Genomic DNA, 19,093 nt, shown 5'->3' with positions numbered 1-19,093 from the left:
TTTGATTAAGTGGGGAGGGAGGGGGCCAACTAAGTAGACATTTCTATATATTAGAATTATCACAATATGATATTAGTCAAAGTTTATTCACAAATAATGAGAAATTTTAAACTTATTTAAAATTTAACATTAGTTATTGGAATTAATTGAATATTCTTCTTTACACAAATTATAAAATATAGTAATACGCATATAAAAAAAGGCATATATACACATACTTGTATACATGTGTTATTAATGTACATTTCATATTATCGTAATTCTATTTTTACATTTTAATTTTGATTTTACTATATATGCCAAAATTAAATTATAAAATATTTGAAGAAAAAAATATGGCTATACGTATAATGATTTATGATATTTGGATAAATAAATATGCTGGTTTAGTATCACGCACACAATATAAAATGTTTTAATGCATACGCGTTTATCTGCAGTTAAGTGATTCCAAAGGCAGACAAAGCGTCGTGTAATTGCGAGTACAAGACCCTCGTATATCAAAATCTTCACCAAACCAACGATGAAAAGCACTCGGGCAAGATTGTTATCTGCTGCACAAGTTGTATGCATCAACAAACGAGGGTTGCAGGCGATTCAAACTCGTACGACTTGAACGCACAATGCAGTTATAATGCCACTTCACAATAAACATTTATATCGTATTATTATTTCTAGTATTATTCAAAATATCTCACATCATATGACGTAACATGAAAAGTAACTGAGTTATCTACGTAAAATAATTAAAAATCGGTGGTGTTATATAAATATGAGTTACATACATATATAAAAATCTATAGATTTTCAGTTATATTTAATAAATTAAAAGCTCAGTAAATAATATGCTAATTGAATGCTATTTAAATAACAAGCGACGTAATAAATACGCTTATCGCAAGAATGCGACGCGACGCGCATTATATACTGCAACCCACTAAACACCTACTATAAAGTATCTTTCGACGAAGAAAGAGCGTTTATCATCATAAGTTAGATTTCACTTCTCAGCGTATTAGCATTCGCAAATTGTATGAGGGAAATCTATTTCTCTCTAGATGACAGCAGCACAGACTCCTTTTGGCTAAGTAGTATATAATTCTTAGTCGCTAACGTCATGCATTGAATCCAGAATCAATGTTATCACACGCAATCTAGTTGGACAACGCTGTAGAAAGCATTAACTCTCCATCCAGCAATTTTTGTGACGCTCCATATAATGTCACCTCCTATTTCATCTGCGAGATTTAATACATTTGTGAATATATACCGACATATATCTATATGTATGTATATTGTAACCACGTAAAATCCATTAGAAGTCTCCTATTCGTCGCATTGAAAATATGAATGAAAGATAGTTTTATTTCAAAATGTTTATTTATACATATACAAAAGATATACTAGATATACTAAATATTTATACATATAAAAAAGGTATACTAAATATAAATTCCTATTTATCTGAGTTTAAAAATTTTGTTTATTTTACAATAGATTATTATATTTTATTTTATTTACTGAAGTATTCGATTCACGTACACTTCCAATACTTATATTTAATAATTATTATATAATTATTTTACATCATATTCATCATATACAGATAACATTTAGATCAAGTATTTCACAGAAAAATTGAAATTAAATAGACTGCATTTTTTTTACTTTTTAAATACTATAATAAATAGAAGATTTAAAAAAATATAAAACTCCAAAAAATATTAATACGTTATTTTTTGTAATGAAGATTTTTCATAATAAAAAATGATAATGTTTATGTGTGAGAACGGTGATCGAAAATCGATATTCTACACTTGAGAAACAAAAATGAGTTCGTGTGCCCTCTCTGCGAACGCGTGGTCCAGCTTGTTCGCTGCTGAGGTTACCGAGGTGAGATGAGAAAGAGAAAAGCAGAAGGAGCCGCCAGAAGACAGAGGTGGAGAGAACAAGATGTAGCGAATGTACGATATATCGTCGAGAAAGAGAGAAGCGAACAAAGCGCATACCACATACCATCATTTGTTCCTTGTCTGTATCGTCCTCGGTACTTCATTTCGATTCGTCATTATTTCCTCACCTCATTTTGCGCTTTATTAACGCGCGAGAGTAAAAAAAGAAGATAGCGTCTGAATGATTTTCTTGAAAACAGCCTCGCACCGCGATTTAATGACATCACCTTGTGACGTGACCTGAAAAATCGATATGATCATCATAAATTATTTCCTTCGAGTTAAATAACTTTTCAAATTTTTTTCTTTCCTAAAATACCTTTTTGCGATTTAGAAGATCTTCGCTTCTCTAATTATATGCGTTAGTAAAAATGTATTAAAGAGTTAATTCAAACATAACGTGTCGCAAATGCCAGTGGCGCGAAAAGACGAAACAACAGGAGAAGGAACGGGGCTATGTGAATAAAACGCCACCGTGTCGACATAACGAAATCGAAAAATGATGGTACATGAACGCGCGCAGAAGTACCGCATCGTAGCCTTCAGGTCAGCCGCGCCACAGGGAGCGGAGGAACTTAACCGCAGACTCGAAAGCAATAAACCATAAAGCTATTAATGTTACGCCCTGGGATGGTTACGCCACGGTTATAACGTATACGCGAGACTTATACAACCCCGGCTCGGATGTATCCTTCTCGTCCTTCATTCTCCGATCCCGCGACGAGGATCTATATACATACAAGACCGGCTAGGATTGTAGGCAAACGATCGTGATGACAAAGCAATTCGTTTTAAATCTCGACGAAAGTCTAGTATTATCCAACACTAATCTTGAATTAGAATACTTTCAATGTCACAATGATAAGACGCTTCAGAATTGGCTGCCGCTTGAGCCACGAATTAAATTCATTGGATGATTCTGAATTAAGCGTTTTATGCCCGTTTCTACCAATGTAGATTAATTTTGATCTTGGTTGAATTTGTTCTTCATCTTTTTCTAATTTTGAGGACTAGAAAGGGATAAAGAGCAAATTGAACCAAGATTAAAATTAAACTTTTGGTAGAAACGGGCATTAGAAGACTAGTTTGAACAAGATTAAATTGGAATTACTCTTTAGAAATGTTTAATATTTAAAATATGATATACATGTATACTATTATATTTAAAATATAGAAAATAATATTTAAAATATGGAAGATAACATATATATAATCTGTCAATATCTACATGATTTCTCATCTTAGGACTTATAGTACAATTCCACTTGAACACAGAAACCGAGAGGCTACAAATACATGGAGATTACTTTATTTCAACGTAGTTTTCCATTTTAATAGCAAATTATTTTACATTATGTTTATGCGAAAAAGATAACGAGTTCTATTGACATTGACTTTTATTGAGAAATAATATTTTTTATAGTAGTATGAAGTTCATCTTTTGATTCATGAAATAGAGAGAGTCCATTACTCTTCCGCTCAACAGTATCTGATCTTAAATTGTTTCTTCTTTCAAATTTTTCAATCTTCCATTTTTTTTTTCATATCTGGTCTGCTTCCTACAGTAAAATCCACTAAGAAATTTTATTTCTTTTTCCCTACTTATTAAATTTTTTGAAAAAGCGAAAGTTTATTATATCTTTATACTTCTTGTATTTTTAATTTTTCTTTAACCTTTATTATTCATTAAGTTAGACTATTCATTACTTCAGTTTTATCATGTTTTATACAATTATTTACATATTTATTTTTACTTTGGTATTTTACCCATAGATTTCCTTCAAAATAATAAATTGCTCTCTCTCTCTCTCTCTCTCTCTCTCTCTCTCTCACTCACAACTTTTCTCTTTTTATCCCTACTCCGAAATCCTTTCTCACCTTGAATTCTCTTTTTCTCTTTTTCAAGCAGTTCGAACCAATAGTTATTTCGCACGTTTACGATACCCGGATTTTATTTCGTCGAGCATTTAGCCGCAGGGCTCCGTTTTACAGAGGGAGCAGAAAGAAAGAAGGGGGAAAGAGGGACCTTAACACCCAGAAACGATTTTGATGGTGGGGATTGTGAGACAGTATCGATGTTTACGAGCTCAAATAAACGGCGCCGCTACCGCCGTCGCCATCGACATGCGGTTATTTCATATTACTTTGGGACTTTAATGGAGAGAAGGGGGCATTTTAAAGTGCCGCATAAAAATCTCTCGATGCTCGCCTTCCAAAAGGTGGTCGAAGAACCATGTATGGCTCAGTGCAACGTACGTACTATTTTCGCGTTCACAAAAGAAGCCTCACCACGGGATTTCGGTGTCACGTCCTCTACCAGCACTTGTTTCTTTACATCCTATACTTCTTCCTTACCACTCATATTTCATGATTTTTATTAAATTTATCATTCATATTTAAACCTACATTTGAGAGTTTAAATTTTTCTTTTGATGTCATTCTCTTTGTGTAACTGTTAGGCATAAACATCTTCTTTATAACACGTAACAGAACTTGTTAATTTATACTGGAATTCTTTTAAAGTATAAATTAAATTAAGAGTCTACCATATCTCTTTTTCTTTTATATTTTTCTTAATTCTTTATAAATAGCCATTTGTGGCTAAATTTTTTTCCTAAACGATTGAGAGATATCCACTCAGCGAATAAAATTAATATCTTAACTACGATTATATATTACTTCTAATACCAAACTACAATAACCACTTGCAGTTCTAGAGGTTGAGTTTCCTACGAACTTTGTTAGATAATGGAGAAGGTGATGTTCGTGCCACGCCCGTAATCAATATCACCGCCATTGTCTTGAACTGCGGTGCAGGCGTCGTAAATTTGGCAGAATGTTAATTCTACGCGCGAGAACAAACGGCTCTCGCCGGCAATTTTCGCAGCCCCGCCGTCGGGGATAATCACCACGTTTCTGCCGAGATATATCCCAGCCCAAGGATCTAATGATGAATTTCGTGCTGCGCGGGTGAGCAAGCCTCGGAGCTTGGAAAACAAGAACGAGGAACGTGTCGGCCCGCCGACCTTAACCGACACTTCTCAGCGAACTTCCACTTTCTTCCTGTCTAAACGTTCGTGCAGCCATCACACTTGTGGTGTTCCTTTTTATCGGACCACCTTCCACCAAGCACGCCAGAGCATCCATAAGTTCTTCTCGACGTGTCGGTTCGCTTTATATTTCAGTCTAGGTCATAATTCGTTATCCCGGATAACATCTGTCAACTACAATTAGTTCTAAAAATGTCAGTCACGCAATATATTGTTCTTTTTTAACAATGACAATTACGTACAAACAATAATGTTATATGAGATACAAACTTAGACTTATTTCAATTCACTTATTTATGATTTATTATTTGTAAAGTTTTAATCATAATCTAAACGTAATTGAAATGTTAAACTTTGCAAACCTACAAGAAGAACGAAAAACTTCGCTCTGTTATGAAATAATAAATGATCGACGATATACAAGGAATATATAGAGAGAATCATATCGTTGCTCGAAAAGGAACCACTTCCAAGTCGAGTGAACACAAGTCGCTCTTTATGTATTTTTTCTTACATATTTTTATTTCATATAATAACATCAAGAATGCGAACATAAGCATCTGTCTTTGTTAATTAATATTAATTAATAGTAAGTATATGAATTTGAAACATAACAGCATTTTCTATGAAAAATGTATCAAAGCAAAAATCCTTTCTATTTATCAATTTATAAACCTTTTTACTTTATACAGGAATATTTTTTCCTTATTCAAAGAATTATTAATCAGATATTTCAACATATATTCACAGAAAATCCGATAGCTCTCATCATTAGTACGCTTTAAAGTATCCATTACGATTCTATAATATGAACTATGAAAAAAACATTTTATTTGTTAACATAAACCTCTTTATGTTATATGATAAATCTTTACAATGGTAAACCTCCTTCGACGAAAAAAATCGTAGGACAAATATTTCGACAAATAAATAAATATATATATATATATATTTGCCATACCTCTTCATTATGATCGAGTCATTCATCTTCCATGCGACTCGAGTTTGTGGGACACGTAGGGCAGAAAACCTGCGTGATCCCATCGCCAATGCAGATCCACATTCGGTCTGCATTCTCGAGGATCCTGGCGCCATGCCACAGTACGTGCATTCGGTATCCCGCGACTCTCAGTAGCATCTGGTCGATACAAATACATAGGTACTCGGATTCGCGTTTATTCCGCCGGTTCTTTCCTTTGGTCCACGATCTCCGACATTGTCGGCAACGACTATGAATCTTCTTCTGCGGTACATCCCCTCGGGTATCTCGCGCAAGAAGGACGTCCTTACCGTGCAATTATTTTCGCATGATTCTGATCGCTGGTCAGATTAAGACCGCCCTTTCGATACCGCGTGCCGATCGCGGCCACTCGTTTGCGAACTGTCCACGAGGATGCGAGTGCGATTCAAGTTGCGAGCAAAACCAAATTCCGGGGGAGCGAACGTGTCACTATGCTCTCCACAGTGACGATTCCTTTGCTTCGCAAGGAATTTGCGCGAAGCTATCTAATAAAACCTTGAGCTCTTTTCTATATGAACGTTTTTATGTGCCAAGGAGAATTTACTTGTTCGGTTAATTTCTATATTACATTCTTTGCGATATTTATGATTATGTCATAATTATTGAAAATTATTGTAGGAAGAATAATATTTAATAAGAAAATATTTCTGTAAAGCGTCTTGATTTTTTATTATGGATATAATTTAAATAATACATGTAGAGAAATAAAATAAATGATAAAAAAAGTAAGTACTCTTGTAATAAGTATGTTTTATATATATATGTTAATGTATAATCTTAATTGCTCAATAAAAAAAACTATGTTTTAATTAAATGTAGATTTACAGACATAAAAATTATATTTTATTATTTTATTAAATTTTAGCGTTTGATTTATATTATACAAAATTTATATAAAAACAATATCTGTCTTAAATTTATTATTTTTATTAGCGTATATGAAAGCATGAGGCAAATCATATTCTGCAATGACAAACGTTACTTATTTCCCCCTCTAACAAAGTCTGGCCAAATAAAAACTTAGCGTTTTCAAAAGAAGGATCAAAAGAAGGAAATTTATTTTATTTTGTATATAAAAGTAATTTATGCAAAATTTATGCGGATATCTTTTAATGTTAATATTAATTCTTGTGGATCTACGATTAAACAACCATTTTTACCAAAAATATAAGCTACTTTGTGGCTTACGAAAATTCCTTGCTTTGTTTTGTAAATCACAAATGTTTACTATAATTTATACACGAAGTATACATACAGTGCCTTTGTATGCGTCATTTAAACACTCAACTCACAGTCAACTCAAGAACGTAATTGCACAACGAAATCACGACGGCGCGTGTACTGCATTTCATAAAGGTAGTTCGCCCACCAATATAACACGGTTTATGGATAAAACACTATCTATAGATCGCGGGAATATACTCTTGACTGTGGGTGGTATCTACACAACTATCATAATCGGAAATTAATTACATGTGATTTCTATATACAGAAAATCCGCATCTAATCTCAATATTTGGTTTCAATCTGAACCGTTATTCGAATTGCTCAATAAACTTACTGTGTTAAACTATATATACACTTAGAAGATATTGTTGCATGCAATTTATAATACATATTGATGAACAAATACCGTTAGGTCATTATTTATAGCCTGCGTTTAAGGACTGCGCTATTAGCGTTATGTGTCATTGTATCTTTATCGTTCGTTAGACATAAAACAAGGATAGAATGATGTAATAACATTGATAGCGCCACTCGTTGAATACAGCCATAGCTTCAATATCAATTTGGACATGGAATATTTGAACAATACTTATGTATGTAATGATAAATTATGGTAACAATTAAAAGTAGATATTAAACTAAAGAATAATAATATTTAATAAATATATATATTTATTTTTTATGTCATCATATTAAATGTAATTAAAATATAATTATATTACTATTATTATTACTATGAGTATTTTTTTCTAGAATTTTTATAATTTTAATAAATTAATAGAAAAATAATAAAGAGAGCAATAATTGATGTAATAATAATCTTTTTATATTTTGTTGTATGTACAACTTAATGTTTACATGGATTTGCACGTGTAACTTATATATGTAATTACTTTGCTTGTAGTTTGCATCGGTACAAATGGCCGTCTCTCCGTGCCGTCCAACAAACTGCATCACTACCGGAATCTTCGAGACCGGTACACCAACTGTACTTACGTCGATGGCAACCTGGAGATCACATGGCTCCAGAACAATACCTTCGACCTCAGCTTCCTCCAGCACATACGGGAGGTCACCGGTTACGTGCTCATCAGTCACGTGGACGTGCGCAGGTTCGTCCTCCCGAGCCTACAGATCATCCGTGGCAGGACCCTTTTCAAACTCAATATACACGACCACGAATTCGCCCTCTTCGTTACGATGTGTCAGATGCACAACCTGGAGATGCCATCCCTTAGAGGTACGTTATTTATACTTTATATTTTATTAATATCTATTATATCTTAGACGTTATTCAAGTTGACATGACTGGATTGAAGTTCGAGCAATAAACGATGCATTTCTAAAAAATATCTAAATATTTATTTATTGTCAGTTATAAGTAAAACTAATAATTTATACTTAATTTACATGTATAATTTATAACTTATTTATAATTTATTACCTTACGTACAAATAAACAAAAACATTTTAACAATTAAATATAAATTTCAAGTTTATAAATATCCAAAAATGTGATATTTCTTACTTAATAAATTATCACTTAAAAATAATACTGTCGATTGAACAATTAAATGTGAAAAATTTAAGACAAACTATTGTTCTATTGTGATAATATCTAACTTTCCGCGATTAATTTCGTCATAGATATACTCAATGGGAGCGTGGGCATGTACAACAACTACAATCTCTGCCACATCAAGACTATCAATTGGGAGGAAATAATCACAGGCCAAGGAGGACGATATTTTTATGTGTATAATTTTACAACACCGGAACGCGGATGTGCAGCATGTGACGAAAGTTGTGAGCAAGGCTGCTGGGGCGAAGGTTCGGAGAATTGTCAGAAGTTCTCGAAAACGAACTGTTCGCCTCAGTGCTGGCAGGGCAGGTGCTTCGGTCCTAATCCACGCGAATGTTGCCATCTTTTTTGCGCGGGTGGTTGTACCGGTCCCAAACAGAGCGACTGCCTTGCCTGTAAGAACTTCTTCGACGATGGCGTGTGCACGCAGGAATGTCCGCCTATGCAAAAGTAAGTCACATTATATATTTATATATCTTTAATACGAGACTGATATAAAATGCCGTGAAAATTGTTATAATACGTAGAAATATTTTAATTTTTTTTAACATAATTTATTGAACGAATAATATTCTTTTAAATTTTCTAAATGATAAATTGATATAAAAAAAACTAAGATAAAGTTTGCTTATAGCACAAATTATTTATATGATAAAATTAATAAGAAAATTAATATTTTTATTTTAAATTTTTTAGATATAATCCAACAACATATTCATGGGAAACCAATCCGGGCGGAAAGTACGCGTACGGGGCGACTTGTGTAAGACGATGTCCGGAACATCTTTTAAAGGACAACGGTGCATGCGTGAGATCCTGTCCACCGAAGAAGAAAGCAGTGAATGGCGAATGTGTTCCCTGTGACGGTCCTTGTCCAAAAACCTGCAAAGGTGTGGAGAAAGTGCATTCTGGTAATATCGACACCTTCAAGGATTGTACCATCATCGAAGGATCCATCACGATTCTGGATCAGAGTTTCGAAGGTTTCCAACATGTTTTTCCAAACTACTCATTCGGCAAACGATTCGACAAGATGCATCCTGATGAATTAGAAGTCTTTAAAACATTGAAAGAGATTACGGGTTACCTTAATATTCAAGGAGATCATAAAGATTTCAAGAACCTTTCGTATTTTCGGAACCTCGAGGTGATTGGAGGTAGAACGCTCACGGAATATTTCGCATCGTTATACATCGTCAAGACTTCTTTGATATCCTTCGGTCTTAGTTCCTTGAAGAAGATTTATTCCGGCTCGATCGCTATTCTGGAGAACAAAAATCTATGTTACGCAGAAAGTATCAATTGGAACAGAATTAAGAAATCATCCGAACATGAAAGTCTCTTATCAAATAATCGAAACGAGACCGAATGCAGTAAGTATAATAAAGAGATAAATATACAAGTCTAGTTTCTCTTAATTTAAAATCCAATTCTTTATTATAGACAGGTATTCTAAATGTATTAAATTTTGTGTTTGTGATGGCATATTCATTATAATAAATTTTATTTTGTGAGCTCTTATTTTTATTTTTTGAAGAATATAAATTAAAAATATTATTAATAATATTATTACGTTATTTTGGCAGCATTTATTCAACAATAATGAAACTAGATTAATATAAGAGTAACACAAATACTTAAATGAAAAAGTATTTTATACGGTCAAAAGTGGGTTTTAATGTCTAATAATATTTTAGCATGACTTTTTTTATACCTATTTCTCAATTGTTCTGCAAATTATACCTATTGATATATCGGTCTTGAAACGTAATCCTAAACTAAAGTTGGAATAATAATATCACAAATTAAACCGATAATCTATATCAATAATATTGATGCTATTGAGCATCTTTAGAACATCGCAAAGAATTTATTGTGAACTTTTATTTATTTATTTATTGATCCTCTCTCTCTCTCTCTCTCTCTCTCTCTCTGGTTATAGTAATTTTTTCTCAAATCTAAGTTAAACGGTTGTTCCAATGTATACATTATACATAATAATTCACGCACCAATAACTGCATCGACTCTTGTAAGCTTCCTTTCTAACTTGTGAATTATTATTTTAAAATCTTACTTACTTTGAATATTTGAATTGCAGTTGAGGATGGCCTCATATGTGACGAGCAATGTTCAGATGAAGGATGTTGGGGACCGGGACCATCACAATGTTTGTCGTGTAAGAACGTTATTTTAGGGAACGACTGTCTTGAAGATTGCAATGCGCCAGGGTAAGTCAACAAACATAGAATTTTATAATACGAAGTTGAAAATTTCAATAATACGACTTCTGTCCAATCGAAACTGCTCCCCTAGATCATGGATTAAAGGTAAATCGAAAATCTTCCGCGAGAACTTAAGCCCCAATTTTCGCCGTTTTTTTTTCATCATTATCCATCTCGTAAGCAAGTTACGTGTGTATTATGCAGCACGTGCATTCTCATCATAACCGCTTTAATTCGCACTTGTATTAAAAGCGCGAATGGCATGAGTGTTATTTTTTTTGTTAATTTTTCATGCTATATATTCTTTTTCCGTTATTCTGAACTTGTCTGTTTGCTTTTAATTTTACATATTATCTATTTCCTTACGTGACATTTCAATGTCGATTAATAATTGATTACAATTGTGTTATCAGGATTTATCAAGCGGACAATAAAACTTGTAAGATGTGTCACGAAGAATGCGACACATCTTATAGCTCCTGTACCGGTCCTAATGCCGACCAATGCATTAAGTGCAAACACGTGCGAGATGGACCATTCTGTGTGCCAGAGTGCCCATCCTCGAAGTACAATGACAACGGCCAATGTAAACAGTGTCACGAGAATTGCGTAGGCGGTTGCAAGGGACCGGAGAACAACATAGGCGCCAACGGATGTCATAGTTGCGAAAAGGCAATTATGAATGACGAAGTACCAGAGAGATGTTTGCAGAAGAGAGAACCGTGTCCCGATGGTAAGTTATACGATAACTTTGTTTCATAATTTTTGTATTAACATATGAATATTTTGTAACAAGAAAAAAGTTGAAAATATTTATATACTATTTCAAGTAAATATACAAACAAATTTATAGACTCCTTAAATTAATGCAATGATAATAATAACAAAATGTGTAACTGGGCGTTAGGAGTCAGCGCTGGATATTATATTGCGCAAAGCTAACTAATACCTATTCATGCATAAGTAAAAAATTCAATATTGTACGTTTCGGCTTACTATTTGAGCCATCCTCAACAATAAAAAATTACCGCTTATCGCACTATAAAATCTGTCGAACTGCGTCTCGCACAATCGTAGTTCCGATCTCCAAAAATGTAATCGCAGTGGCAATCGTCAATCCAATAGTCTTAACATGCAAACTGACACTGAGGTTTTAAATCATGGATACATAGAAATTCTCAATAAGTTATAATATGTTTATTTTTATCATTGACCGATATGTTTTGTTCGCGCGACACATCTCTCTTTGTGTTTGTATTTAACGAGTAACATATGACTAACATCAGAACGGACATGACTTTCTTTTATGTTACTTAAATTATTTTTCAATCTAACATCGACATCATGATTTTTAAATATGTTGTAATGGATTGACGATGCTTGGATCCGCTTGCCATCGTTGTTGGAGATGGGGTGAGTTTCTGGCTAACATACATTAATTAAGCAAATTAAGATCCATTTGTTTCAAAAATATCTCGTTGCTATTATTAGCTTGAGTTCCACTATCTATTCCACTCAGCGAAGTAACTGATTGGTACAACATTAGACTATGTTGAAGATGGTTGTCTCTCACCACATTTCCACTGCGATTATATTTTTGGAGATCGGAACTACGATTGTGCGAGACACAGTTCGACAGATTTTATAGTGCGATAAGCGGTAATTTTTTATTATTGAGGATGGTTCAAATAGTAAGCCGAAACGTACAAAATTAAATTTTTTACTTATGAATACAGGTATTAGTCAGCTTTGCGCAATATAATATCCAGCACTGACTCCTAACGCCCAGTTATACATTTTGTGGTTATTATCATTGTATTTATATACTAATTGTAAGTATAAATATATGTATTGAAAACGTTATTATTTCATTTGGTCTATAATTGTTCAAAAATAATAGTGAATTAAATGTCACAGAGTGTAATTGAAAATAATTCATTAGAGTATATTTTTGTAACAACAAGGTAATATTTACATAGTTTTTCGTAGTGTGTTATAAGAAATATTTATGTCATGCATAAAAAACATTTTTATTATGAAATTTGCAGGACATTATTACGAGTGGGTTGATCAGTTGGAGCAAGGTCTTTTAAAACCTCTTGCCGGAAAAGCTGTCTGTCGCAAGTGTCATCCACGTTGCAAAAAATGCACAGGATACGGCTTCCACGAGCAAGTGTGTCAACAATGCACCAAGTATAAGAAAGGAGAGCAATGCGAAGATGAATGCCCTGCTGATCATTTCGCGGATGCTGACACGCAGCAATGTATATCGTGTTTCGGAGAATGCCGAGGATGCTTTGGACCAGGCTCTAATCAGTGTTACAAATACCGGAATTATAAAATTTACATTGTACGTAGACGATAATATTATATTACAAATAAAATCTTCTTTATTAAAAAAAATGCGTAAAATACATAATCATATACGTACACATAATATATACGTATAATAATTAATAAGTATTGCTTATAATAACATGCTTTGTATACTAATTAATTTTATAATTTATATATTCAGGATAGGATAGACGACTCTGATGATAATACAACATCCTTTAATTGCACGGAGACCTGTCCACCAGAATATCCTCACAAGATCTTTCCTCCTGACAGCGAACCGTACTGCTCCGTAGAAACTATAGGCCTCGGTTATCAAATGGAAAACGATTTTCATCCAGCAGTTTGGGGTGGCATTGGGATCGTATTAGTAGTGTTTATTATTATCATCATTGTTTTACTGTATTTATGGCGAATAAGAACGAAAGCTAAGGAAAATACAGTGAAGATGACGATGGCTTTAACTGGTTTGGACGACAATGAACCGCTTCGACCGACAGGTGTGAAACCAAATCTCGCTAAACTACGAATCATCAAGGAAGAAGAGATGAGAAAGGGCGGTATATTGGGTTACGGAGCTTTCGGCAATGTGTACAAAGGCGTCTGGGTACCTGAAGGAGAGAACGTAAAGATCCCAGTTGCTATAAAGGTTCTTCACGATGGTACGGGTGCGAACACATCCAAAGAATTTCTCGACGAGGCTTACATTATGGCTAGTGTCGAACATCCGAATTTACTGCAATTACTTGCAGTATGCATGACGTCGCAGATGATGTTAGTGACTCAGCTGATGCCTCTAGGCTGTCTACTGGATTTTGTACGCAGGTACAAGGATAAAATCGGTTCGAAACCATTGTTAAATTGGTGCACGCAAATTGCGAGAGGTATGGCCTATCTAGAAGAGAGAAGATTGGTTCACCGAGATTTGGCAGCGCGAAATGTCCTCGTCCAAACTCCAAATTGCGTGAAAATCACTGATTTTGGTCTTGCTAAATTATTGGATATTAACGAGGAACAATATAAGGCTGCAGGTGGAAAGATGCCTATCAAGTGGTTGGCATTGGAATGCATTCAGCATAGAGTATTTAATCATAAATCGGATGTGTGGGCCTTTGGGGTGACCATTTGGGAGGTCCTCACCTATGGTGGTAGACCGTACGAAAATGTTTCTGCTCGAAATGTGCCGGAATTATTGGAAAAGGGCGAAAGATTACCACAGCCCGCGATTTGCACGATTGATGTATATATGATTATGATTAAGTGTTGGATGCTTGACGCTGAATCCAGGCCTAGCTTCAAAGAACTGGCAGAGGATTTTGCAAAAATGTCCAGAGATCCTGGTCGATATCTTGCCATTAAAGGAGATAAGTACATGAGACTGCCTTCGTATACACTACAGGTAATTAATATTTATTCATATGTAAAACATATTTTTTATTACTATAATTATATTGGTATCAGTTAATTAAAGTTATATAATCCATTTCATTAGCGTTATAACTGCATCAAAATTATCAATAATGCTTCAAACTATTTATATCAATTTTCGTACATTTTTATACAACTCAAACTAAGATTCTAAAATACTAAAACCAATTGAGCCAAACATTCCGTTATGGTCAAGGTCCTCTTCAATACAAAAAAAAATATATATATATATTAACCAAATTAAGTGGTAAAAGCTCAAACAATTATAAACCATTAACAAATAAAATATATGAAAAAACTATGATATAATTGGCATTTGTTTTAGTATTTTAGAATTTTTCTTTAGAGCCTATTGATTACATTGTTTCAAACTAAGATATATTAGATAACGATCTCAGTAATAATCTAATCAATTTCTAATTATTAACATAATAAAATTAGCACATTCCTAACATATCTTTATAATATAATCTTTTTATTAACATACTTTTTTATAGTAATTATGTAACAGTTTTAATAATATAGTTTAACATCGTTTCAACTATTAATGTCAATTTGTAGGACGAAAAGGAGATGATTCGAAATCTTGCATCAGCGATGGATGGTCCTGAAACTCTGTTAGATGCTGGTGAGTACCTACAGCCTAAATCGCGGGCTCCACTTCCACCCACAATTTCCGCATCAAGTACTTCGGGTTCGCCGCCAATTACACCGGTAAAATCGTGCTGGCCGAACGGTAAGCCGCTCGCCGCTGATTCTCCGACGCCACAAAATCAACAAAACTGGGACAGAGAACTTTTGAGGTATGGAAATCATGAGAGTGGAAACGCGTCGCACGAGGCCGGCAATTCTGGTCAACGCGCGCATTACGCACATCCCAATGGTCACTGTGGACACGTCGCAGGGTCAGATAGCTCAAGTTCGAGATATTGTTCGGATCCATTGAAGATGGTCGGTGTTAGAGGTAAGCAAAATGTTAATTGTGAAAAAAATCGAATGAAATCTTCCTGGTTGTGACAATGATATTGAATCGAATAATATGAACATCACGGAATAAATTATTTATTTAATGAAGCAATGGAAAATTACAGATTGCGATGTGACGGATGATTGTTTCAATACGAACGTCGTGCAACAGCAAGCTCAAGTTGGAAACTTGAAACTAGATTTGCCAATAGATGAAAATGATTATCTCGTGCCGACGCCACAACCGTCAGTCAACGCGACGCAATATATAGATCTCATTGGGGATTCTAAGCCAACAGGTGAGTAGAAACTATAAATTTGCTATTATTTTTAGTAACTTTATCTATATTGTGTAATAGATATGCGTAGCAATTTTATCCATATTAAAAATAGATACATTAAACTTTGCTTTTGAGAGTTCAATATATTAATTTGTATTTTTATGTCTACATAATTTTACATATACCATAATTGCTAATTTATATATATGTGTCTATGTATATCTGTTTTTTTATAAAACCGAAATTATTTTTATTTTATCCAGAATCCGAAACAAAGCGATTGAACAATGGCTTCCGAAAATATCCAGACTTTCTAGCGATTCAGGGGAAGACGTCACTAGACAATCCGGAATATATAATGTCACAGGACGAAGGTCCGCTCACGCCACAGACTTTGGGTATTCCTACACCGGACTTGGACAAAGTCCTGCCAAATGGTGCCTTCGGGTCTCAAATTAGGCAACGAAGTTCCGAAGAAGAATCGGATCACGAATATTACAATGATTTTGATCGATTGGAACGGGAATTGCAACCGCTGAAACCTTTTAGAAAGAACGAAACGACGGTGTGATTTTAGTGATGCTATCGAGGATACGAAAATAATTCAAGAGTCTGATAGTATCAGGAAATCATATTGATGAAACCTTTCCTGGGACAAAAGCTGAATCTTGAAAGGAAAAGAAACATTGCTTTTGCATTAAAATGCTTTATTATTAAAGCCTCGTCTGACAGCGTTACAGTTACTCAATTTCCGAGTACAGGACACATTGTACTTATAAAGGACACTTCGCTCAAGTGCCGCGCTCGATTGTGATTAGACGTAAGCTAGAGACTCGTACGTATTACGAAATATAAATAAAACGAAAGAGACTATAATGATGTAATGAAAATATAAATCGTGCGATGATGATATTCGCGAACAAGTAGTGCAAAGATATTCTTAATGTGCCATTTGTGGCTTGTAAATAAATTACTTTTCGTACTAGCTTTTGAGGATGTAAGAAGCATTCTAGGACTTAATTCGCAACGACAGCGTCAATATTGTCTTTGCTTAACAGTTTTTCTTCAGATCCGTATTAAGGCATTTTGTCCTTGCCATTGCAAACAAAATATATAGTCCTTATACATATAAAATGGTTGAAAATGTAGAAAACGACACATATAAATAATTTTATTTCTTTGATTAAATCTGTTCTACATTTGTCTTTGTAATAATGATTCTGTGTATTATTACGGTCCAAATTCTTTAAAATTACGTAGATCTTCATAGACTGTATAAACTTAAACACGTCTCACTTTTCTCATTACTCACTTTTATAAAGATATCTATGCACCCTCTAAAAGCTACCCATTCAGCACAGATCATTCCATACGGTAACATCGCATTACAGCAATGTTGCAAGCTTCTGCGCTATGGGTAATATTCACAATGACGATATTTTTCAATAAACTCTTAAAAATACAGATCAAATTTTACAATTGAAAGATTATATCGCAAAGTATAAACAAAAATTAAAGTTGTCCACAGCGATCACTTGCGAACTTTGAAGAGATTCATGGTCGTTGTTGAAACTTTAATGGCAAAAACGGTTTTAGGCATTTTTGAGCGGAATACTTGAAATGTATCACAGGAAATCGCTCAATACATTTTACATTACATACGTGCTATTTTAATATTTTTTATTCGATTTCTTTTCTCAAATACAGAACAAACTAGTTAATGACATTTTATGTAATTAAATAATGAACTTCTTATGTCCTTTTGTAACAAACAAATTCAAATGTACTGTTAACTAAAAATGTCATTTTAATATTAACAAAGATTTAATATTTCATATGTAGAATATAACGATTTATATATATTCAAAATGGCAATGTTTTTTAAATTTTATGTATGTTTGATATAAACTTTTGTTAGAAGTTAATTTATGTTTTTCAAGATGTTTTAATATTTGTAAAGTGTTCCGCTTAGAAAGATAAAAATTAAGCGGTCCCGCTACAAAAGCCAGCTTGCAACAACGTTCCATGATATAAATCTGATTAATAATAGTCTTTGTTTTAATCTGCTTTATATATCATAATGCGGAAGTAGACAAAGAAGAAATCAGTTATTTGTCGCTCAAACTGTTAGACGTTAGGGCAATCGGGTCCAAATATTTGTGCGGTAAACCGCTAACTGTGATATGAATTATTTTATTTTCTTCCGATGACTTGAAAATCGCAATGATTAGCACTTTCCCTTTCTCTGCAATAAATGACGACAGCGAAGCTACATTGTCCTATTTTACTGCCGAAGATGAATTTGCCTTGCGTTGGGATTCAAACCATCGCAGAGAAACGCGACTCTACTTAAAAATAGAGGAACAAAGAGACTCAAAGTGTTTTTCTTTTCCTCTCATGCCATCATCTTTGTAGTGAATCAGTAAAAATTGGCTTTGGGATGGGAATTGTCAATTATTTTCAATTTTTATACGTGAAAAATACGATTTGTACATAGTTTAGCTAGTAAGTAAACGGAAATCTCTACAAGCGTAAAAAATTGAGAGCAGTCGAACGAAATCAGTAATTATATGTCACCAGGATACGGCGATCCGTAATGTAACCGCACCAAGTAACAGTATGATAGGACGTGCCATGTTGTACAGAAAAAAAGAAAAAATATGACAGAGCAAATTTTATAATGTAATACGAATTTTTATTTAATAAATTTGCGGGAACTCTGTTCTACGAGCCTTGCATTTGCTATAGATAAGCAGGAACGTGCACGAGATTGATGATTTTTATGGAAATATTATTAACATCTTATAATCAATACAACCATCATTTTATGACTTGGAAAAATAATATTATATTATTGTAATTATATAATTTTTCAGTTAATAACATTCCATACAGCATAGATTATTCCAACAACATTGCAATATTCTAATAACATTGCAGTAACACTGCGACATTGCAGCAATATTGTTGTAAGCTTCAATGTTGTATAGAACATTGGTAACTTCGTTTCTCTAATTATGATACTT

At 33.8% G+C, this 19,093-nt stretch overlaps 1 protein-coding gene across 1 annotated transcript; it reads left to right on the top strand.

The window, feature by feature from the left end:
- The first annotated feature begins 1,934 nt into the window (after nucleotides 1-1,934).
- Nucleotides 1,935-17,783, top strand: Egfr (epidermal growth factor receptor). The gene is made up of 11 exons (XM_018505222.1): nucleotides 1,935-1,939; nucleotides 8,155-8,490; nucleotides 8,898-9,282; nucleotides 9,529-10,205; nucleotides 10,932-11,061; nucleotides 11,469-11,788; nucleotides 13,104-13,405; nucleotides 13,574-14,791; nucleotides 15,382-15,784; nucleotides 15,912-16,085; nucleotides 16,331-17,783. The coding sequence occupies exons 2-11, from the start codon at nucleotides 8,451-8,453 to the stop codon at nucleotides 16,636-16,638; spliced, it is 3,957 nt and encodes a 1,318-aa protein (XP_018360724.1). The 5' UTR covers nucleotides 1,935-1,939; nucleotides 8,155-8,450; the 3' UTR covers nucleotides 16,639-17,783.
- The last annotated feature ends 1,310 nt before the right edge of the window (nucleotides 17,784-19,093 follow it).

This window comes from Trachymyrmex cornetzi, unplaced genomic scaffold (genome assembly GCF_001594075.2).
Source record: "Trachymyrmex cornetzi isolate Tcor2-1 unplaced genomic scaffold, Tcor1.1 scaffold200, whole genome shotgun sequence".
In the NCBI taxonomy this organism is placed as follows: domain Eukaryota; kingdom Metazoa; phylum Arthropoda; class Insecta; order Hymenoptera; family Formicidae; genus Trachymyrmex; species Trachymyrmex cornetzi.
The sequence above is the reverse complement of the archived record's forward strand: the minus strand, read 5'-3'. Positions and strand labels throughout refer to the sequence as shown.

Coding starts and splice junctions, on each gene's coding strand:
- Egfr (XM_018505222.1), top strand. CDS start 8,451: ATGTGTCAGATGCACAACCTGGAGATGCCATCCCTTAGAG. Junction 8,491..8,897: donor GGAGATGCCATCCCTTAGAG/GTACGTTATTTA, acceptor ATTTCGTCATAG/ATATACTCAATGGGAGCGTG. Junction 14,792..15,381: donor TGCCTTCGTATACACTACAG/GTAATTAATATT, acceptor GTCAATTTGTAG/GACGAAAAGGAGATGATTCG.